The 23,604-nt window shown below is 44.1% G+C and overlaps 1 protein-coding gene across 2 annotated transcripts in view; it reads left to right on the top strand.

The window, feature by feature from the left end:
* Positions 1 to 23,604, top strand: part of POU6F2 (POU class 6 homeobox 2) — a 485,869-nt gene that overhangs the window by 354,362 nt on the left and 107,903 nt on the right. For both annotated transcript variants that reach the window (XM_054991628.1, XM_054991629.1), the window contains one exon: positions 8,089 to 8,432. In XM_054991628.1, the coding sequence (XP_054847603.1) occupies positions 8,089 to 8,432 (344 nt within the window). The remainder of the gene's footprint in view (positions 1 to 8,088; positions 8,433 to 23,604) is intronic.

The raw sequence follows: 23,604 nt of genomic DNA, 5'->3' as shown, positions 1-23,604 counted from the left end.
CACTAAGTCTAAAACAGCCACTTTCATTTCACCCCTTAAAATAGACTTTTGAGCTGGGGTAGAAGAGAAAAAACAGCGCTTTGCTGGAACCCCCATCCCTCATTACATAATGGGAGACAGTGTAAATGCAGCCATACATTAGCCTATTCATTGTGTGCATTCAGTCCCTAGAAATCTACTTCAAGGAAAAGAAAAGAAGCATAGCTCATTAAAAGATAAACAAGATCAGAAAAGCAGGCCATGCCAATCGCAGCACAGCCCCAGATGCTTAAGTTAGTTACACTTTTCAGTTTGAGGCAATATATAAATCCATTCTCCATTACTAGGGAAGGGGGAAAGGATTTGTCTTCTCTAAACAGCCAGGGCCAAATTCTCTGCTCAGTCAAATATGAATAGCCTTAATGTATGATTTCCCCCTCCCTTCCTTTTTAGCCCATCGTAGATTGCATTATTTCATATTCAGGCACAATTGTGTAACATCTGCACAATTATGGAAAAGTAGAGACAAGTGACACAATAAAACACGTGGAACAGGGACGCATCACACGCCTGAAATATCCTTTTCCTATTATTTATACCCATGATCACACAGACACTGCAGGAAGCGGGCAGAATATGGACTTCAAATCAGAGAGAGGCTGTGACCTACTTGAAGCAATTGAGGAGGAACGTGGTCTTGGAGAATTCTAGTTTGGGCCTCTTTGAGCTTTCCTGGATCAAAACCATCTATTTCAGCATCCTGTTTTCTAGCTAGATACATCTCAGAAGCTACATATGATGCTGATGGGTTTCTCCTTTCATTGGATCTCAGCAACTGGTTATCAGAGGAGTCTCATTCTAACAGGGAGGTTCCATAAAGCAGTCATTGACTAAATTGGTGCAATCTGAAGTTAGATGAATTCAAAATATAAATTTAAGCAAGTTCCGGATATAAAAGACAAATATAAAATATATGAGATGGCTCGGGACCAGCATACCTCAAGGACCACCTAGTCCCATATGGACTAATCCATTGGGCTGCTGAGAGTCACTAACGGCCCAGAGACAAGGACGTTCTCTGGGCCCATCTTATCATTTCCTCCATAAGAAGAACAAACACAGGATATTTTATTAGAATGAGGGTTGCCAACTCTTGCTTCGAAAAGTCCTGGAGATTTGGGAGTGGAGTCTGGGTGGAGAAGAGGGAACTCGGTGGGGAATAATGCCATATAGTCAACTCTTCAAAGCATCCATTTTCTCCAGAGGAACTGATCTCTGTCATTTGGAATTCAGTTGTAATTCTAGGAGATCTTCAGACCCCACCTGGAGATTGGCAGCCCTAATTAGAACGCAGATACTGCTACTATTCTGCAGCAGCTCCTTGCCTATTTTCCAATCCCCCCCCCCCCGGAGACCTGGGCCTCCAGAACTTGTAACCTTGCCCTCCCCCCCGCCCCCTTGGCAGCCCTGCCTACCCAACCATTACAGTAATCTTTGGGAGACCTGCTTTGGGGGACCCCATCACTCAAGGCTACCTCAATGGCAACCTTACAAAGGGCCTTCTTGATCGTTGCACCAAAACTGGGGAATTCCCTCTCCAGGGAGATTCATCAATCCCATTCTATCATTATGTTTGCCAGCAGCTGAAGACCTTTTTGTTTCATTTGGCATTCCCTTCCTGACCGTCCTCCCTGTTTATGTTTTTGACTGTTTTGTTTTATATATGTGTATTGTTTAAAAAGTTAGGGTTTTTAAATGTCTTTTATTGTTTGCCTCCTGGAGGCCCTAATTGGGTAGAAAGGCAGGATACATACATTTTAAATGAATAAATAATAAATAAAGCAAAATGTGTTGTGCTAGATCAGGGGATGGTAATCTCTCCATTAAAAAACAACAACAACCTTATCATTGGTTGTTGTGGCTGTGTCACCGTGGTCTTGGCATTGTAGTTCCTGATGTTTCACCAGCAGCTGTGACTGGCATCTTCAGAGGTATAGCATCGAAAGACAGAGATCTCTCAGTGTCAAACTGTGGAGAAGATGTTAGCAGGTAATTTATATGTACTCAGGAAGGTGGGTTTGGGTTGTGTCATCCTGTAAGAGTTTCCCAGGGTGTGGAATGCTAATGCTTCACTGTATCCTGAGGGGGTTCTTTTGCATATGGACTGGTGCTTGATATGCTAATCTTATCTGCAGGGCTATTGTAAGATGTAGAGTATTTTGTTAGCCTGGTGTTTTTCAGGACTGGAAACCATGCTCTATTCATTTTTAAAGTCTCTTCTTTCCTGTTGAAGTTGTGCTTATGCTTATGGAAAATCTCTGTCTTTTGGTGCTACACCTCTGAAGATGCCAGTCACAGCTGCTGGTGAAACATCAGGAACTACAATGCCAAGACCACGGTGACACAGCCTGGAAAATCCACAACAACCATCGTTTTCCGACCGTGAAAGCCTTCGACAATATATCAAAAACCTTATCATTCTTGCCCATTGGCTTCTATAGGTTTCGAAGGGTATCTTTGTTTAGGATTGCGCTGTTAGTGGTCCAGAACTAGTCTGCCATACCATGTTAAGTAATCCAGATCTGATCCACAATACAGATTCCAAAGAAATGGCTTTTGATGGTATGATAATTAGGGCTGGTGGTGCTAAGGATGCTACAGAGCAGAACAGTGTCCTTGATCATGACTTATCCCTGACTGGCTCAGCCTGTTCCAACTTTCCATAGGGCCATAGGCACTGGACAACTGCTTGTGTCCAGGTTCAGAAAACACCACGCCATCTCTAGCCCTGGACAGACCAGGTCTGACATCTTGGTATATGACTGTACCACATTTGCACTGGATATATTCGCTTGTAGGTTTCATGCACTCTCTTTGTGGCTCATTGCACATAGGAATAAATGCTTCATTTAGATCTATGCACCTAATTTATTCTGCTGTAACAGTGCTTCTGACAAGCTTTATAGATAGCGCTAACAATGGTGTTTGTTTCACATTATTTATTGTAAAGAGATAATGCGTAACTCCTTAAGCTTACTTACATTCCTTATCTATTATGTAGCTGCCTGGCATATGTGTCACTCTGTAAAAGACTCGCGCAGATCCGCTGTCTGAATCCAGCCTGCCTGGCTCTGTTTTCTTTGCCTGCCGGTTGGTGCAATGTGCCAGAGCTGACTACTGATGGCCCGTAATACATTCCATCTTCCCACAGCAGAAGCAATGCAGATAGGGCTGGGATTGGACCTGAGAGAGCTGGGTTCATACTCTGCTCAGTGATGGAGCTCAAGATGCTGAGGCCCAATGGTTCAATCCTGTCAAGGATCCTTGATCTTTGCCCTTCAGGATGTGGGTTCTGAGGATCGTTGTGGCTGAACTGTCCCCGGAAAATATGGCTGAATGCTTAGACTGTGCCACTGGGATAGGTCTGCGCCTATGCAGTTCATGGCTTGAATTCTGCAGTTCTCCTGCATGAGTGGAGAACTATGCCTCAAAAGTCTGGGGTAAGGAATCACAGCTTATTCGTAAAGTGCATCCCCGAACTGCAGTCCTAAGCAGTATTAAGCCCTTCTAAGTCCATTGAAGTTCATGGGCTTAGAAAGGTATAATTCTGTTTGGTGGTGGTGGGGAGTGCCCTCAAGTCATAGCCAACTTATGGCGACCGCTAATGGTGTTTTCCTGGCACAAGACTAACAGAGGTGGTTTGCCATTGCCTGCTTCTGCACCTCTGGCCTTCACCGGAGGTCTGTCATCCAATAAGGGAGTAAATGGCCGTCTAATCTGCTCATTGATGATATGCTAACAAGATCTCCGACCCTGCTTAGCTTCTGAGATCTGATGAAACCACAGCTGCCTGAACTATCCTGTTTAGCCTTCTCTCCTTGAAGCGGAGACTTTGTTTGTCTATCATCAATGGGCAGATTAGATGTCCATTTACTGCCTTATTCTCTTGCGTCTCCAGTTTCTGGACACCAGGGAGAGAAAATATTTTTGAAAGAAAAAATAAACTACACTGCAGAATTTTAACTGCAGTCCTGACCCAGCTCTTTCCAGGAGCAACTAGTCCCACGCAACAGCAAGTGGTCCCAAGATGCAGATGAAAATCCCCAGTCACATCAGCGAGTTTTCCAGGACCAAGATGGGTACCACAATAGAAACAGGAATGGAAGCAGCAAACACAAGGGCTTGCTTTATCCTGCTAGATGGGAGTGGCACTCTTCTTGAAGCCATCCTCTGGAACAAGTATAAGGACTGTAGCCTGGGCATCAAAAAAATTTAAATTCAACCAGAATTTAAATTTTAAAAGTATGACACTGAAGTAAGCGAAAATGCATTCAGTTAGTTAATGACAGCAACAAAAAAGAATAAAATCTGTTCAGATGACCAATCACTGAGTTACATGAATGAGGGTTGCCAGAGATCATACTTTAGGTCCAGAGAGGCTTGAAAAATTATACAGTATGTTTTTAAAAAAAAAATTCAAAAAGGGGAAATTCCTAAATTTTGCAATGTTATGCAGAAAATGAAACATTGCAAATATTTCTTGGGAGAAACTATGAATATGAAAATGAAACATTGCAAATATTTCTTGGGAGAAACTATGAATATGATTTTAATTACATAGGACCAAACCCCAGCCAAAACAAAGTATGGCTAAACCTCATTAATTTCATTGGGGAACAGTTCAGTGTGTGCTTCACTTTCTCCCACTGAAATCATTAGGAACTAAAAGAGCTTGCATTTGGCTGGATTGTGCTCTGATGCAGGGCCAGTGCACCCATTGAGGCCAGGTAGGCAGTTGTTGCGGGCGCTGGGGAGCCGGAGGGGGTGCCGGAGGAAGTGCTGGGGGCTGAGCAGGAGGGATGGGAAGCTGCAGCTGCTGCAGCATCCCAGCGCTCCTGCCCCGCGCTGCTGCCACCATCCAGCTGGGCACAGCAGCTGCAGGCCAGGCATGGCAGGCATCTGGGGCTGTGCAGGGCAACTGAGCAGGAGAGCTGGGAGGCCACCTGTGCGCCATCCTAGCTGCCCGCCGCAGCAATGGGGCTGGCTCGTAGCGCACGCTGTGTGATAACATCACATGTGACATCACCATGCAGTGTGGTGTGCGGGCGTGCAGAAACCCTGGGGCCGCCCCTGCTCTGGTGATGATATTACTTACCATTGTATGCAAATCTCCTGGGCTCTGACTCCATATTGAAGCCTTTGTCTTTATCTCTTTCCTTCTACCGTGCATCTTCATTTCTTTGGCACCATGCATATGCTCTCGCATAAAATCATTCAAGACCTCCAGGCAACTTTGCACTTTAAAAATTGGATCTTATTTTATTCCTTTAAATGTACTTCACCAGGATGCAGAGCTCTGTAGCCATAAAACAGCCATAACATATTTAGGCCATTTTCTTCTTATCCATTGGTGCAATGAGACCTTTAGGAATTTCCCTCTAAACTTGTGGTTAATTCTTGACATTTTATATACTTTAAAAACACTTTTACAAAGTACTTAAAAGTAGAGATGGGCACGAACAGCAATACGAACAAAAAAAAGCCATGAACAGCCCAATCTGCTATTCGCGAACAAGGTGTTCATGAGGCCCCATTCTAAAGGAACAGGTGGTCGTTGCAAGCCTCGTTCATTGCTGTTCATTGCTGTTCATCAAGCCAGACAATCTGGCACCTGCAATCAATTCCCTTGGCAATTTAGGCAGGGATTGTCTGAACTCTGTCTGAACTCCTGCTGTTGCCCTGGAAACCCCAATTTAAGCCCAATTTAGCTTGATAGGCAGGTCTTCCTTTCAAGTGTGGTGCTCCAAATTTGTTACCAGGAAGCAACGAGCAGGGGGGAGGGGGGCTCCCAGCTCTGGCTTAGTTTGCAGACAGTGGAAAGGGAGAGACACTGCTGCTATTGGCATTTTCATAGAGACAGTGCATTGGAGCTTGAATTTTCTTTGTGTGTGGTGGAATAGGGATCTACCCCTTCAAGTTCCAGGGCTGCTGCCAGGCTCTGGGGCCAAGCTATTATTTATTATTGGTACCTTTCCTGGTGCCTGCTCAGGTCAGTCTTCTGGGAGTGGTGCAGTAGGGATCTTGACTTGGATGATGGCTGGAGGAGAGCCTGCTGGCCCCCACGAACAGCCAACCACAAATATGTTTGTGAACAGGGCCATGTTTATGGTTGTTCGTGAGTCCCTGTTCATGGATGGCAACGAACAACGAACATCATGTTGGATTTTTTTTCTGTTCATACCCATCTCTACTTAAAAGTCATCCCATCACCTACACAAAGTCTGAAGCACTGGTATTTCTGTTTTACAGATGGAAAAAAAGCTAAAGCTGAAAGACAGCAGCTTACCAAGAGCTACTGTGTGAAGTAAAAGCAAACAAAAGCTGGAGTTTTAATTCACGTCTTTCCCCCAGCTTCATTCTGCTATCTGATGGACTGTACAGACTATTTTAAAGCACACCAGGGCCGATTCCAGACAGCCCTCTGCAATCCGAAACATTGCGCATTGTCGCGCGTCATCATGCGGAAAACGCGAAATATTGCGTTTTCTCGCGTGAGTTTTGCGTGACCTTGCGCAAAACTCGTGCGAGAAAACACGATATTTCATGTTTTCCGCGCGATGACGCGCGACAACGCGCAACGTTTTGGATTGCAGAGGGCCGTCTGGAATCGGCCCTTTTCTCCTTCACAAAGGTCACTTTCAAAAAAAGATTGGCCCCAAATTTGTCTCCCTACACCAAGCTTCCACCAACCCAGACGTAAGCCCACCAGCCATGTATTGTGACCTTCTGGGTGTTTGACATCCCCTCTGTTTTCCCAATACAGAGCTGGCAACAAAAGCAGACAACTTTGGGTAAATAGTGAGAAATAAGAGCCAGTATGGTGTGAGGAAAGGTAGGCACACCAAACCATTTCACTCCATACCCTGAGTCAGGTCTGTGCCCAAGGAACTGAGGCACTGCTTTGACCAGCAGTGTGGGAGAAGGCAGTCTTCATGGCTTAGGCCTGTCATTGGCTCTCAGACCTGCTTAACCATCAGCCAAGTCCAAGGTGAATCTGCTAGCTTGTCTGACCAAGTACAACTCCCCGCCATTTCATTTGCTTGCTGGCACACCAACATCTTCACAAGTAGGTGTTGGGGGGTTTTTTGGCAGTTGCCTACCCTGGGGTAGTGGTTCAAATGGACTGGTAAGACTCAGCCATAGGGTTGCCAGGTCCCCTTACCCTCCTGGTGGGGGAGGGGGGGAGACACCTGGCACTCACCTTTCTGTGACATCATCGCACAGGCCAGGGAGCATGCGTGCACTTCACAGCACGCTGATATGGGCCCCAAATGGGCCTGATTCAGCTTGTTTGGGCCCAAATCAGCCCTCTGTGATGCACAGGAGCACTCTCAGGGTGGTGTGATGACATCACTCTTGGGAGTGACATTGTTGCGCTGTCCAGGGAGTGCGCCTGGGAGCCCTGTTCCCCCACCTTTCCCCCCTACTGGCCAGGTGGCTGGGGGCAGAGGGTGGCAGCAGGGGATCTCCTGCCCCCACCGGGGGACCTGGAATCCCTACTCAGCCATGAAGCTCACTGGGTGACTTCGGGCAAGTCACTCCCTCTCAGCCAAACCCGACTCATACTGTTGTAAGAATAAAACACAGGAGGACATTGACATATGCCACCCCGAACAGAATAAAAACTTGATAGATTACAAGTTGTTTGGTTTTGCAGGCCTGCCTACCAGTCTCCGGTGTCCCTCCAGACTCTATTGGTCCTCATGACTTCCAGATCCCACGTTTCTTCAACAGGCTTAGCTATCACTACCTGCTTTCTTTACAACGTAACCCTTTCTCTACCTATGCAAACAATACTGGGAGAAGAAGTGAGTCTGCTGAGAGGACTCTTTTTATTCTACGAGTTCTTGGGTGGATCTTGTGTACCCAGAGGGAATGGCCTTATGAGGGGGAAATGGTACTTTCCCAAGCTTTTCCTCTCTAGTCTGTACTATAGGTCATCACCTCCTGCATTCTGTTCTTGAAATAGCAGTCCAAAGTCTATTGTTGTGCTTTGCTGTATGTAGCAAGATTACTTGGTAATTCTCGTGTGGCTTTCTTAACTTGCAGCTACCTCATCCCTGAATTCCCAGCTTCAGCATCTTCAGCATCTTCAACAGCTCCAACAGCAACAGCAACAGCAGCAGGGCCAAACTAGCCAGCAACCACAGGGGCAAGCAAGCCAACCAGCCCACCAAGCGCAGCAGCCTCAGCAGCCACAACAGCCTCAGCAGCAGCAGCAGCAGCCACAACAACCGCAACAGCAACCCCAGCAGCAACCCCAGCCACACACACAGTCTCAGAGCCAGAGTCAACCGCCACCAGCTCAGCCATCTTCAAGCTCCCCTTCAAAGCCCACCCAGTCACCAGGACATGGCCTTCCCTCACCTCTCACATCACCAAATCCACTCCAGGTAGGACCCCCTGGTCATCTCTCAGAGCTAAGCTACTAGAGACAACTTACACGAGGAGGAACACGTGAAGGGAGACGCAATATTAGCCGGGAAGCTGAGTTTTAAAAGAGATTTGAAGGCTTTGTCAATTTCCCCTATCTACAGAGCCAGGGAGATGGCTGCTCAGAGGGTTTGTTAATTTCCTCTTTGCCTCTTAGAAGGGGAAGTGAAATTGACAGAGCCTTTGGGAGGCAAAGAGGAAATTAACAAACCTTCTGAGCAGGGACCTCCCTGACTCTGTAGAGAGGGGAAATTGACAAAGCCTTCTGATCTCTTTTAAAACTCAGCTTCCTGGCTAACATTGTGACTCCCTTCACGTGCTCCTCCTCATGTAATTCGTCCCTTGTAGCTTGGCTTTCTTTGTCTCTTCAAAGGTTCTTGGGTTCTCTTCATTGATCAGTAATGGTCTCTGAAAGCTCTAAGCAGGGTGGTGGTGGCAAAAGTGCACACGAATCCACTTGAAGCTGCCTTATACTGAATCAGACCATTAGTCCATCAGGGACAATATTGCCTACTCAGACTCGGAGCGGCTGCCCAGGGTTGCAGGCACAGCTCTTTCATATCACCTACTACCTGGCCCTTTCAGCAGTAGATGCCAGGGATTGAACTCGGGACCTTCTATATGCAAAGTAAATGCTCTACCATTCAGTGTCATCCCATTATGTCCATATACCCTGTTATCCAGGGCCATTTTCACACTGCTTACTGGCCACAGAACATCCCGCCGAGTTCCCGTAATGACAGCGTCTTCCTGGCATGATTTCATGCGAGAACGGCAGTTCTTGTGCGAAATTGCGCCAGGAAGACACTGTCGTTCCAGGAGTTCGGCACGATGTTCCGTGGCCGGTAAGCAGTGTGAAAACAGCCCAGGTTATGCTGAGTTGTTCAGATGCTTCTTTTCTGTTAAAATACACCCCCTACCACCATCTTTTTAAAGGTATGGGGTCATAAATGAGTCATAGGACGAAGAAACTTTGTGTTGTTGCTTCCTATTTTCAAATCAAGCCAGACTGAACTGATTTCACTATTACACAAACAACAAGAATATGTGAGAGAGTGGAATAGCAGAAGGGGCTGATAATAGAGATATGCTGAACTATTCCATTTAGTTTCAAGGGTATTTTCTCCCTGTCAAAAAACAAAAGCACCTTTGTACACTGAGAACATTTAAATGCAAAAAAAAAAAAATTCAATGGTTGGATTCTCTGAGTCTGTAGTTGCGTGTCATTCTGTATTGCGAAACACCTGCTGCTCTTGCCAACCAAAAAGGCAGCTTGCCAGAGGGTCTCTAGGAGCGTCATTTTCTAGCAGGAGTTAAACTTTTACTGCTCAGTCCTTTGCTTTCAAAACTGTATCCATCCATCCTTCAATCCTGGTGAGAACTGAAGAATCTGCCTTCCATTCCCATGAATCTGGGGCTAGAACTTATCCGGTTAACTTATTTTAAGTTCTTGCCCTTATGGCTAAACTACACATAATATTGCAATTGCAATTTGCTCTTAATATCAACCAAAAGGAGGTGTGCTAATTCACAGTGCTGTGGTAATGGGGAAGATGGAGTTAATTCCCTCCCCCCTCACACACACACAATTTCCCCAATTGAAAATGCCTGAGTGGTTTTAAGTCCCTATAAGGAAAAAAAACCAGGGCATCGTACGTGGATCAGCAATAGACATCACTAGCATTAGGGCCAGCAGATTAAAAGTGAGCACATGCAATGGATAAACAATCCTAAATAATTAAGAGAATCCGGATAAAAAACCAACGTACTAAAAGTTATCCAAATGCAAACAATGGCAAACCAAACAAACACTATGGGAGAGAGAATTCTATAAACATGGTGCTACTACTACAAAATCCATATCTCTGTGCTCCATCCACCTCATCTCTGTAGGCAGGAGTGCCCAGGGAAGAATCTTTTTGGAAGATCAGAATGGTTCCCTGCACCATATACCCATTAATACCTCCAGTACGACATTTGGAATCAACTGAAATTTCCAAACAGTTTCCAAAGATCCTCTTCCTCTTTCAAGGAAGCATATACACTCCTAGACCTAATTGGTTATTCCCGAAGGGAGATGTAATTAGTTGAGATGGGCAAGGATTGAGCAAGCACTTCTCTAATACCTGGTCTGCATCCTCAAGCAAAACCTTACCTGAACCCCAGCCAAGCAATGACAATATTGTTCTGGTGACATCAAGTTATGTTTCTGTTATCAACAGTGACATCACAATCAAAGCAAGTGTGACTGATTATGGCAGCTATGCTAAGGGTGCTTTTCTGGGAGTAAGCCCCGTAGAATAACATGGGACTTACATCCAACTAGACTTGCTTGGGATTGCTCCTGCATCCTCCAAGTACCTTGCAATAGGTTACAGACATCTGTCAAAGGTTCTTCACTCAGGACTGCTCAGCTGGAATTTCTGAGTAGATGGAATGGAGGCAATGCTTTTTTCTTTACTGCTTGCAAAGTAGGCTATAAGATTAATTCTCCTGTTTAGGTGTGTTCATCTCACGATTTGTGGTCACCATTGTGAACATACTGGTCATCCTTGTTATTTCGTTATCCCAGGATACTTTCAGTGAAATCCTAAACAGAGTTACGCCAGACTAAGCTCATTGAAATAATTGGGCTTGGACTAGATTAGCTCTGTTTAGGATTTCACTGTTTGTATAGTAGGGGCTAAACAGGCCGAACCATTGAGAAAAACTGTCTGGGGTACTAGAGTCAACTGCCTGGTGGACCTCCCTATGTCAGAAGTCAGTCCAAGCTTCAGTAGGTCTGCCTACCACATCGTGCAGTGAGCCCCAAGGGTAATTGAGGTCCATCTAAATGGTTTCCCATCCCAGCAGAGGATCAGGGGCCCTACGTCTAACCCTTATGTGATTTTCTGCTGGGGGAATGGTATCCATCTCACCCCTAGCTTAAGTGTTAACAGTTTGTGTGAACACAGTTAGTATGCAAAATAGTAAAAAGTCCAGTAGCACCTTTAAGACCAACCAACTTTATTGAGGCATGCATCTGATGGAGAGGGCTGTGGTTCTCGAAAGCTTATGCTTCAATGAAATTGGTTGGTCTTAAAGGTGCTACTGGACTTTTTACTATTTTGCAACTATGGACTAACATGGCTAACTCCTTTGGATCTATGACAGTTAGTTATGAACACACCCCGAGTCTCTGCTCAGTAACAACACAAGAGTCAGTTTCACTCTTCAAGATGGCAATGATCCAGATACACTCACTGCAGGGAAAGCAAAATGAACCCAGCAGGGCTACAATACATGCTGATTGCACTGTCAGCTAGTTTGAATCAATCTTTTCTAGGCTGGCTGAATCAAACCAGGAGCTTTTAAACACACAAGAAGAGAAGAGCAAAACCAAATAATGGGAATTCCCATATTGCTTTCCGCAGAGGCGAGGAAATGCCTCTTTTTCTGGAACATGAAGCCAAGATTAACAGCAATGTTTACAAAATGAACCATAGGCACAAATAGAAAGTTCTGGAGAAAATACATATCCCATGGATTTTATATGTATCCCGTATCTGTTCAGGAACTCAAAGCTAGCACAAGTGAACTCAGAGTACAATTGACGCCTGCAGAAATACAGCTTTTATCTTGTGATGTGTATTTGGGAAAGTCATATAGATCTCAGTCGGGGTTTTCTCCCAAGTAATTGTGCATAGAATTGCACCTTTTGTTCCCTCACCACTGGAAACTTGAGGTAGGTGAGGGGTGGTCCCGGCCCCACCCTCCTTGTTGCTCTGGTTCGGGGCTGCCAGCTACGTAGGGGGGGGGTTCAATCACAGCCAGTTCCTCATCCTCTCCCAGCTCTCCTTCAGTGAAGCCTGCAATGATGGATCCTCATTTATCCCATGGAACATGGGGCTTCCCTTTGCAAATCTCTTCCTCAATGACATTCTCTTAGCAGCGCTTCAGTACATAGTGTCAATGGCTACTTAAGCTAAGTGAGCCGTCTATCCTGTTAGCGATAGCTTAGGGACTCTTTAATATGTAGATTATTGATGCAAAAATAGATTCAGAGGGGCGGCTGTCACATTTTATCGTCTCATTGCTGCCGCCACACCAGCACAGCTGAGTGCATTCGATACTAAGCCGTGCTAAAATGCTTTCTAACTACCTGTCTCGCTGCTGTACAATTAATTTTCTTTTTTTAAAAAGAAAAAATATCATGTGCAGATCTAAAAAACGCAACCTTTTGTGCTGCCATTTTGACAGCCGTTTGAACTTTTCTGCAAGGTTGGGTCTTCTTGTTATTTCCTTAAGCATCCTGGTCAGTTATCACTAGTTTTATGGGATGATCACATTGAGGAGGGAGCAGGAATAGTTGGGTCAGCCCTCGTGCCCAGCTCCCAAGTATCAGCAATCCTATTAGCAGAACAATCACCACCCTTATACACCTGTGTAGCTTCTGGATTCGCCATTCAGCTGTCTGATTTTAGCCCTGAGTTCTCCAGTTGCTGAAACAAAACAAGGGGAGTTTTACCCGATGTTGCTTTACATAGCTACTTTTCTTTAAAAAAAATTTTTTTTTAGAACATAAGGGCCTTTTTTTATCTGTTGCTTAAAATACTGGCTCGGAATTAAATTCAAGAAAATAATAGCCTCCAAGGTAAATGGTCTTTATGAACTGAAACAAAGCAGCTTTAGTTTGGAAGAATATTAAGGGAATAAAGATCAACTAAGTTAAAAATTTGACAGGTTAAATTTCATTTCTGAATTCTTGATTTTTCATGTGGGTTTTATCCTCTTACATTATTCAGCGGCTGTCTGAAAGATATTGGTTTAGAACAGTGCAACTTAGAAAGATTGTCACGGAGAAGCCCATAATACAGAAGGATGATTGCACTTATTTCACAAGGTTCTAAGACTAACAACAATTATAACTAAAAATGTACAGGTGCTGTCATGTCTTCAGACAGAAAATTAAATGAAAGTGACTGTGTTACATCTACCTGACTTAGGTATTTTACTTTCCTGGGTTGATTCGAAATTAATAACAGTTTTGGAGGACAAACGGAGCTGCAAAAATTCTCGGAATGATTCTTGTCAGATTTCTCTATAATATATCACACTTTGATTTTAATACTGGTCTGTAGTAATAAAATCTTCAGTTCAGCAGAGGGTGTTGCCTTTTGTGATTTTTCTCCACAACCAAGTTGTCTGGCTGCCTCACAACCTTATTGATGCCATCTTTGAATGATTATTTTCTTTTGACCTGGTTTGGTAGGCCTATTTTTGATGTGTTTATTTATTTAAATGTCTACTCTGCCTTTCTGCTGAAAAAGCCCTCGAGGCAGTTCAAGATTGCTCTTCACTTCAATCGTCAAAACATAACAATAATTTTACTTCTCAAAAGTGACTCTGCATATATCGCTGCACATCAAAGCAAAAGGTCTGTCTAAAGCAAAATCTTTGTTCTGGACTTGCTTGGAAAAAGTGGTCCTTTCTGGGTCTGGTTATTTATGGCAGCCCCCTCTTCTGCTGAAGCAAGCAGTTTTGCTCAAGAAGACACAACCCAGGAGAGAGAAGTAGCAGCAGCAACTTTTGGGCCAAGCTACAAGTGACAAATGACACAGGTTGGACACTTGTCAGCTTCCCTCAAGTTTTGATGGGAAATGTAGGCATCCTGGTCTTGCAGCTTGGCTCTCTGACTGCTGTCCAATGGACTTTTCAACTGTCACTTGCCCAACATTTCGCCAAGCTGCCTATGTTTCCCATCAAAACTTGAGGGAAGCTGACAAGTGTCCAACCTGTGTCATTCGTCACTTGTAGTTTGGCCCTGAGTCCACTGTATACCATCATATATGGTTTGAGGTTTGCACAGGGCTTTTTTTTCTGGGAAAAGAGGTGGTGGAACTCAAGACCGCACAATGATGTCACTTTGGGTCAGCTGGGAAAAGGGGGGAGTTTTTTAAAGTTTAAATGACCCTCGGCAAAAAAGGTCACATGGCCAGTGGCCCTTCCCCCTGATCTCCAGACAGAGGGGAGTTTAGATTGCCCTCCGTGCTGCTCAGTGACATGGAGGGCAATCTAAACTCCCCTCTGACTGGAGATCAGGGGGTGGGACCACTGGCCATTTTTAAGAGTTGCCGGAACTCCGTTCCACCATGTTCCCGCTGAAAAAAGCTCTGGATTTGCAGCCCTTTAGATATCTTGATTCGAAGCCCCATACATAGCTTCCATGTTCTTCTCAATGCTGTCGTCAAGCATCAAGTCTCTCTCGTCATTTGAACTTATTCATAAGGATGGAGCATACTCCAGCCATAGTTAAACAATTTTAGTTCTAATTGATTTCAGTGGGAGCGATATAAGCAAGTGATTAAGCCTTTCTTATAGAATAATGGGATTTGAAAGTGCTTAACTTGGCTGGATCTTACCTTTAGTTTCCCATGATTTATTTAATCGGACTTGGGTTTTAGGTACTAGAGCTTATTTCCAATTTATTGCTGTAAAAATCTAGCTGGAGTAATTACATTTCCAGCCAATGCAATATAACTAACATGATCTTTTCAGCAAGCCCAGCAAACACAGAGAAGTTAGTGGAGGCAATGCCTATCCTATTACTTTAGACATCATCATCCTTACTTCTTTTCAGAATGTATTTAGTTTTGCACTCCCTCCAAATGTACTTTAAAATAGTGGCTGGAAGTTTATCACATGATAAAGGCAGCTGTATTAAGCAGCCTTGAGTGTATATCCCTTTTGATGGAAGTCAACAGGTTAATGCTTTATGAACAATTAGACATCATTTAAACTGGTATATCAATTAATTTGATGATGTTTTGAGGACCTTTTATGAAGGCTGTTTTCACACACCCATAACCTCCAGAAAATCGCGCAAAACTCATAGCATGAAATGTCTTCCTAGTGCGATTTCCCATCATGATCCTGTTTAATGGTGTGATTTCTGATGTCATCGTGCTAGAAAGACGTTTCATGCTGTGTTTTGCACAATTTTCTGGAACGTTATGAGGGCGTGTGAAAACAGCCAAAGAAAATAGTTTTTTTCCATTTATTTATTTATTTATTTATTTGTTTGTTTGTTTGTTTGTTTGTTTGTTTGTTTATTTGTTTATTTGTTTATTTGTTTATTTGTTTATTTATTAGATTTTTAGACTGCCCTCCCCGCCAGGCTCAGAGCAAAGCACAACATTTTAATTTACATAAAAACACATAAAAGCAGATAAAACATTACAATAAAATTTAAAACACTACATACAATAAAAACTTCTCAGATGGCAATGGAAGAGTTACTTCATTTCAGACATGGCCCATATATCCATATCTATAGATATATATAGGGTGGTGGACAGATGTTTTCAAGTCAAGTCAAGTATGGCCGGCAGGGACCCAGCCTAGCCTCCGCCATATGCCTGGTGGAACATCTCTGTCTTATAGGCCCAGTGGAAGGATAATAAATCCTGCCGGGCCCTGGTTTCATCAGAATGAGAGTTCCACCAGGCTGGTGCTAGGACCGAAAAGGCCCTGGCTCTGGTCGAGGCCAGGTGAGCCTCCCTAGGACTGGGGACCACCAAAAGTTTTTTGTGTGTATAATGAAGTGTCCTCTGGGGTATATATAGGGAGACGCAGTCCCGCAGATATGCTGGACCCAGTCTGCATAGGGCTTTATAGGTCAGCACAAAACCTTGAACCGGACCCAGTACTCAACTGGTAGCCAATGCAGCTGGCGTAATATAGGTGTTATATGTTCCCCTATCAGGACTCTTGCAGTCACCCATGCAGCTGCATTTTGAACGAGCTGTAATCTCTAGATCAAGCCCAAGGGAAGCCCTGCATAGAGCGAGTTGCAGTAGTCTAATCTAGAGGTAACCATTGCTTGGATCACTTCTGTTAGGTCATAGGTCAACAGGTAGGGGACAAGCTGCTGGGCTTGTCTCAGATAGAAAGATGAAGACCAGACAACTGGTCAAATCTAGTGTGTGTCCCGCTTGGTGTGCGGGAGTCAAAACCAACTGGGAGAGTCCCAGTGCGGTCATGGAAGATACTAGGTCCGCAGCCTGAATAGAGGCAGCATCATCAGTGTGGATATTGAAGTCACCCAACTTCAGCAGTCTTGGGTACTCCAAAGCCCACCCCGCTACCGACTCCAGCAGGTGCAACAAGGTATCTGCTGGTGCACTAGGCGGTCGGTACACCACACAGATAGCCAAACTCTCCTCAGCACCCCACACTAGGCCCACACAATCAATGCCAGAGATCTTCAGTGTGGGGAGCGGCTTGAAGGAAAACGACTCTTGGACAAGAATCGCCACCCCTCCCCCGGCCTCCTGTTCAGGGCTGATGGAGGACTGAGAACCTGGAGGGGACCAGTTCTTTCAAGGCGACTGTTTTGCCCTCCCTTACCCAGGTCTCAGCCATGCACACCAGATCCATATCATTCGCTGCAAAATAATCATGCAGCATTCTGGTTTTATTATTTATGGACCTGGTGTTGCGCAACATCAGTGTCGAAGGGGGGTTAAAGTTCCTAACTTCACATACAGCATTTCTCAGGATGGGATGAAGACTGGAAGGACACCGAGCCCTACCATATCTCCATGTCCTTCTCATCTTAGCCTGCATCCCACCACCATACCTCCCTCATCCCCAGAGGACTGGGATCCCTGACCCCATACCGGCCACTCTCTTTGTCTACCACCCTCTGACTCACTCTAATTCCTCCAGCCACTAGAACTTTAAATTGCAACTCCAGGATTTTCCGGCATACACTTAATCGTTTGGGCCAGTAAACAATCAATCAAGGTTGAATACATAAATCTCCATAAATAATCTATCCATCCAAATTCCATTCTAATCCTAGCGGCCGCTACTAATAATTAAAAAAATTATCCTATGGGCAGAGTAAAAACCAACCACCCCCAACCAATAAATCATTTCCCATCCCATTCAGTACTACGCCATCAATTCCTCAGAATGTAAACAATCCAATTTCCATCCAATTCCCAACTTGCTAAGGACATCAGAGAGAGGATGGCTAGACACCCCTACACCACCTCTTGATCCAACTCCAGTAAAGACTCCCTCCCTCTATTATTTTAGTTGCTTTACATCATTTAAATTATAACCTTCTTTGAAAATGCTTGTATGGAAGACAATATTAGAAAAATGAATGCAGGTAAAGCATTTTGTGTTTGGTAACATGCATGGTTTCACTAAATCAAGCCCTGTAGAACCATTGTCATATAACTTGATTTAAAAATCTGATTAAAATCTATATTTTAAAATCTGTGATTAATTCATGATAGGCATTAATTGGTGAGGAAACATATATACTCTAAAACATGCTTGACTCCCAAAGCTAAAAGCAGAGTTTCCACTTTGTTCTCACTATTATTCTCTCATTTCCAAATGTAAAATGTAGCATGTTTGAAATCAACTCGATTTTAAATCAGAATTAAACCATTTTAAATCAAGTTACATAATAATGGTTATGTGGTGGGAACCTTCAAAATAAAGGCTAGCAGCTGTGTTATAAGGCAGAGTTTCAGGAAAGTAAGCGACAAAACCGGTTGTATGTGGTATTAGGGTTAGATTAACAAGCCTAGACTCTAAAGAGACTACCTTCAGCTCATTTCTGCCTTACTTTCACCCTACTTCAAGTAAAATTATTTCATATTTTCTGCACTAACTGAAAAACAAATACAGTGCAATCCTAAACAGAGTTAATTGAGTCTAAGCCCATTGATTTCAATAGGTTTAATTAAACACTGGTTATGATATGTTACCTTTCCATGGCTTGCTTGCACATTTAATAACATATGAGTAGTTTGCTTATGAATGTAAAATCATATATAGAGAAAGGCATTTGTACCATTCAAAAGTCAACTGGGTAAGCGAGTACTCTAAAACCAGAATTTCAAGCTCATGCAACTTACTATGTAAAAATCTGTGAGTTCCCTTATTATGCTACTCAAGAGTAGAGATGGGCACAAAACGGGAAAAAACCAAAACGAGTGTTTTGCATTTTACATTTTGTCACATTCCATGAATCACGAATTTCCACGAATTGACCACGATTTGTTAGTTTTGTGATTCATCAGAATCCAGGGCACTTCAACAGCCCCCTTCAGAGATGCCAAACTCGCAGGGAGACTTCAGCAACCTCTCTTCCACCCACCCTCCCAATTTGGCTAAGATTGCAAAACGTTGACCAGAACCCACAAAGCTGGGCCTCAGAGCCAGGCAGTGACCCTGAGACTGGGCTTGGGGAGAGAGGCCCCAAACCAAAACTAAAGGAAACAGCAAGAGTATGTGTCCTCAAAAGAATAGAGAAAGAATTGAGAAGAAACAAAGACAAGCAAATAAAAAAATGGGGAGGCCTAGGCCCCAGAGCCAGGCTAAGGCCTGCAGCTAGGGTGAGGTGGGATGGAGGAAAAAATGCACCCTCATCCAAAGACCTTCCCACAGCAAGGCCAAGAGCTGGAAATAAGAGGCTTCTTTCAGTCTCTTTTAAAGCAGCAGCAGCCAAAGCACAATTCTACACTCCCTCTCACACCAATCCCAGCAATAGATCCTCCCTCTCCCTCTGTCTACTGGGACTGAAAAGCATGAGGCAGAGAGAGGTGCCTTTTATAACAAACGCTGACATAGAGTAGAACAGGAGGAGGTCTGTGGTTGGCTGACAGACCTGCCTAAGGGTTTAGAGGGGTGAGATTGGTGTGTCCTTGGTTACAGAATGCCCACTTCCTTGGTTGCCTAGGGGATTAACCCCCTGCTCCTCGCTGTATAGGGCAGAATGGGAGCTCTCTAGTTGGCTAGGAGAGCTGCCTATCAAGGTTAAGTGGCCTACGACTGCGGTTTCCAATGGCAACAAAAGGTCTGGGCCCATTGTTGCCTAGGGAATCAATCGATCTGTGCCAGCTTATCTGAAATTATGAATCATTCACAAATCTAATGAAACAGGCCAAAAAGTTGTGAATTTCGCAAAAAACGTGGCCCCCACAAAACATAGTTTCGAGACACATGAAACGGCCCAACCACTGTTACACACATGCACAATCAACATTTTACAGCCTGACAAAGATCCTCGATCTTCATGAAATCTGCGACCCTAAACCATGGCTTTCCTGAAATCTGGTTCTATTATAACCTCAGTTCACTTCTCTTCAGTGGCTCTGCCCAGTCTCCCTTCTTGGCCCTTATACATGGAACTCCCTTTCAGAATCTGCACCTTTTTCTATTCCTTCAAACCGCTCCTGAAAAACTATGAAGTATTTGCCTTAATTTCTTAGCCTTCATTTCTAATTCACGGCACTTAAATGCATGTAGCTGTATTTATTCACATTATCTATATAATGTTCTCCAGTGTGATGCCCATGGGTGCTATAACTCCCACCAGTGGATTTTCTAGCATCCACTGACTTCATCTCAAAGGGAAGAGTCAATCCTTGATTCCTCAATGGAGTAGGAGGTGCTTCAGAAGAACCCAGGAGGCACCCGTTTGTGTCTTCACAGGGACCACTCCTTCAAAAACAGTTACCTCCGTCATAGAAAGACACTTAGGTTGGAATCCCCCAACATTTTGTGATTGGCACTAATCCTCATGGCAGCCATTTTGTGGATGGCTGTACTACAGCAGCTGTTTAGGTGGGGGAGCCCACTACCTGCTTTTCCACAAGTGTTTACAGCTCAACAAACTTGGCGACCTCTGACCTAGTGCAATTTATTCTGCTTGCTCTCCAGATAAGTCAGGGCAGCTTACACAGTTCTCCCTTCCCCTTGCCATCACTGCCTCTCCCAGCTCTTCCCCCTCTCTGCGGTTAACCATTGCCATCCTTTCTTTCTGCAAGCTCCTTCCAAACCCATAGTTTCTACTTAGAATAGTCTGTAAAGTGGCTTGTTCAATGATGGCATTTTTAAAAATAGCTAGTTTTTCTCAGGTCCTCATCTCATCTCATAGATCAATGCAGAGTGCATTTAAGGTATATCTGATGAACAGACTTCATTCCTTGGTCGTTTCCTCATGTCCCGGCTAAACTCTCGCAACAAGGGTGTCTTCCTGGCGCAATTTCTTTTTCTTTTTCTTTTTGGAAGTTTTTTTATTTTTTAATTACTAGTACTACAAAAGGGAAAAAATGGGAACAGGGAGAAGGGGAAGAAACAACACATAACAACACAAACACTACATCTACAAGTAATTCATTCCCTTCATACTGCAATTATTTAACATTAGAACTTTGTAAAATGCTATTAGATTGGTAGATCTTATAAAATACAAACTACAATCAGGATTAGGTCTTCTTCCCCCCTCTGGATCTCGGTCGCAATTCTCTCTGAACAGCTACAGTCACTGTGCTCGTTCCCTCCTCCCCTCCCCCTTCAGGCTTGAAATCCTCTTCTTCTTGCTGGAAATCTTGGTGTTTACACACAAAGTCCCTTAGCTGATCTTCTGATGTTATCTTGTGAGCTTGATCTTTGTAGCTAAACCAAATACCTTCCGGAAATAACCATTTGTACTTTATTTCACGTTTCCTCAGAAGAGCTGCAAACCTTTTATATTTAAATTTTCTTTTCCGAGCTAAAAATGGAACGTCCTTCAATATCTTAACCTTATTGCCCAGAAAGTCCAAGTCCGCATTGTATGAATTATATAGGATGGTGTCCTGGATCTTCTTAGATGAAAAGTCAATAATAATCTCGCGCGGCAGCTGACGCTTCGTTGCATATTTTGAAGAAGCCCGACGGACTTCCAAAATGGCGCTTTTTAACTCTTCTTTAGATGCCTTCGCGGGTATCGCCAAAAGTTCCGACACCAAATCCTTTAAATTCCCATTTTCCTCCTCCTTCACATTCTGGAGACGCAATATTGTCTGAGCATGGTCCACTTGCAACCCGATCAGTTGGTTCTCCAACAGCTTTAGGTCTTTGTTTGTTGCCCTCATGAGTGCTGCGTTTTCCTGAGAAGACTTTTCCGCCCCCCCGCCCGCTGCTTCCTTAATGGTTTTCACTTCACTCTCAATTAAGCCAACCCTTTGATCAGTTTCGTTTAACTTGTCAACAAAGGGCTTTATTGCTTCGACGACTGACCGCTTTACTAGCTCCTCCAGAGACTCTCCTTTCCCCTGCAAAGCAGCTGAGATAGATTTGCCCATAGCGGGGCTCTGCTTTTTCATTGCCATCTTAGGGGGGGGGATCCTCCAGCCAAGTTTCGATACTCAGTGAGAGGGAAGAAATCCGAGCCTTCTTAGCTTCAAATCTCACCAATCCTTCGCATACGCTTGTAGTAACAGAAGGGATTCGCTACTTACAGGTTTTCACCTTAGATCTGCTTTTTGCCGTTCTCCATGGCCCGGCAGCACACGAAGTGCTGCGCAAGTCTGCCGGCCTCCATAGGAGCAAACGGGCAATTTACCCCCCGCATCGATTTCGGGGGGTTCTTCCCGTCGTGCTCCGGACCCTGACACCCTCACTGGGAGTCTTGGGGGCTAACCTTTGCAGGTCAGCTGCCCAGTCAGGCTGCTCGGGCGCTTCCTCCCGGACCTGCGGAGAGGAGTGTCCGACATGGCCGAGAAAATGAAACCGAAAACCCTGGCGCAATTTCTGACATCATCGTGCCATGATCTCTTTTTCATGGTCTGATGACATCAGAAATCACACCAGGAAGATGCCTTCGTTGCATGAGTTTAGCGCTATGCTGGGGCATGTGGAAATGACCCTTCTCTTCAGGGAATCTTGAGAATTGTTATTCCATGGCAAATAAGTATAGGTTTACTAGGTTGCTACTGGTGTGTGGGGGGTATCCCTTGCTGCTAGTGGGTGCTTCCCACCACTGCTCAGTGGTGACAGAAAAAATAAGCCAGAAAACAGGGTCTGACAGGCAGTGTCCCAGGGTACTAATGTTACTTTTCAGGCACCTGGAAGTGGTGTCAGTGCATCACTGGAGACACTCTAGGATTTGGGGAAAACTCTGTGGTTAAATCATAAAATTTTGCACAAATGCTAGAGCTTACTCGGTAACATGCTGATATCACTTCTGGGTGCACAGGGAGTGATGTCAGTGTATTGATGGCCATATCATTGCATTGTCAGAGAGCCGCCACCACCACTAGGTAAATCTCCCTCTGGCAACCAGCCTTGTGCTGGCAATCCTACAGTTCTCAAGGTGTCAGGACAGTTAAACAAGCATGGAACCAACATAGGAGTACACTATATAGTCTATTATTTATTTTTATTTAGTTAAAATATTTATGCCCTGCACTCTCAGTCAATCATGGCTTCTTGGCTTTCTGTGACACTATTTTTTCAGTCATTCAGCTTTTGAAATATTTTATATGAAGTGTAAGGCTAGAAAATGAAATGCCTGGATCCATGGGTGGGAAATGAGGAAGTGTTGTTTGACCACATAGACCTGAAACGATACTATCTTCCAATTCAGTTCCACTCACATGTCTGAACCACACAGATCAGGAAAAAACTGCTGCATGAAGAGAAACCTGTATGGCAGGCAGAGAAAGAACTGAGTTTTGCTATTTTACTTACCTGCAAAGATCGACAGAAAAACAAGAGATTCCCCAAGGGCTGCCTTGACTGCAGAAATATTCTGACCATTTTCAGAACTCAGTGATAAAGCACCTTTTTGTTGTTGAAATATACACAAAATAAGGAAAGCCAAAGAAGGATCATGATAGGTAAATAAAAAGAGAAGAATATGGTGGGGTAGGCAGGGGGCGGGGGGAGAGAGGGGACATTAACACAACCACAACAGAAACATTCCAAATAAAAGCAAGACCTTAGAAGGCAAAAGCAGCTTCTATTTCAGATTAAATTTTCATGCTAATCTTAAATAATATATCTGGCACCTAGATATTTTATAGAAACGAATGATAGATGGGAAAGCGAAAGCCTAAATGAGGAAGAGCACCTGCACAAATGCCCAAGGAACCAGTAGCTTCATAAAAGTAAAATAAAAAATCTGCTGCATGCAAGCACTGATGTTTCTTCTTCTTTTTCTTCTTCTTCTTTGAAGATAAACTACTTTCTAAAAAGCTTGATTCAACATTTACTGACATTTCCAGGCATTTACTACAAACCTTTCAGATTTAGAAGAAACAACTAAGGTTATATTGCTTTGAGAGTGGCAGGTAAAAA

Source organism: Eublepharis macularius, chromosome 11 (assembly GCF_028583425.1).
Source record: "Eublepharis macularius isolate TG4126 chromosome 11, MPM_Emac_v1.0, whole genome shotgun sequence".
Taxonomy (NCBI): domain Eukaryota; kingdom Metazoa; phylum Chordata; class Lepidosauria; order Squamata; family Eublepharidae; genus Eublepharis; species Eublepharis macularius.
Note: the sequence above shows the minus strand (reverse complement) of the source record. Positions and strands in the feature narration are given on the sequence as shown.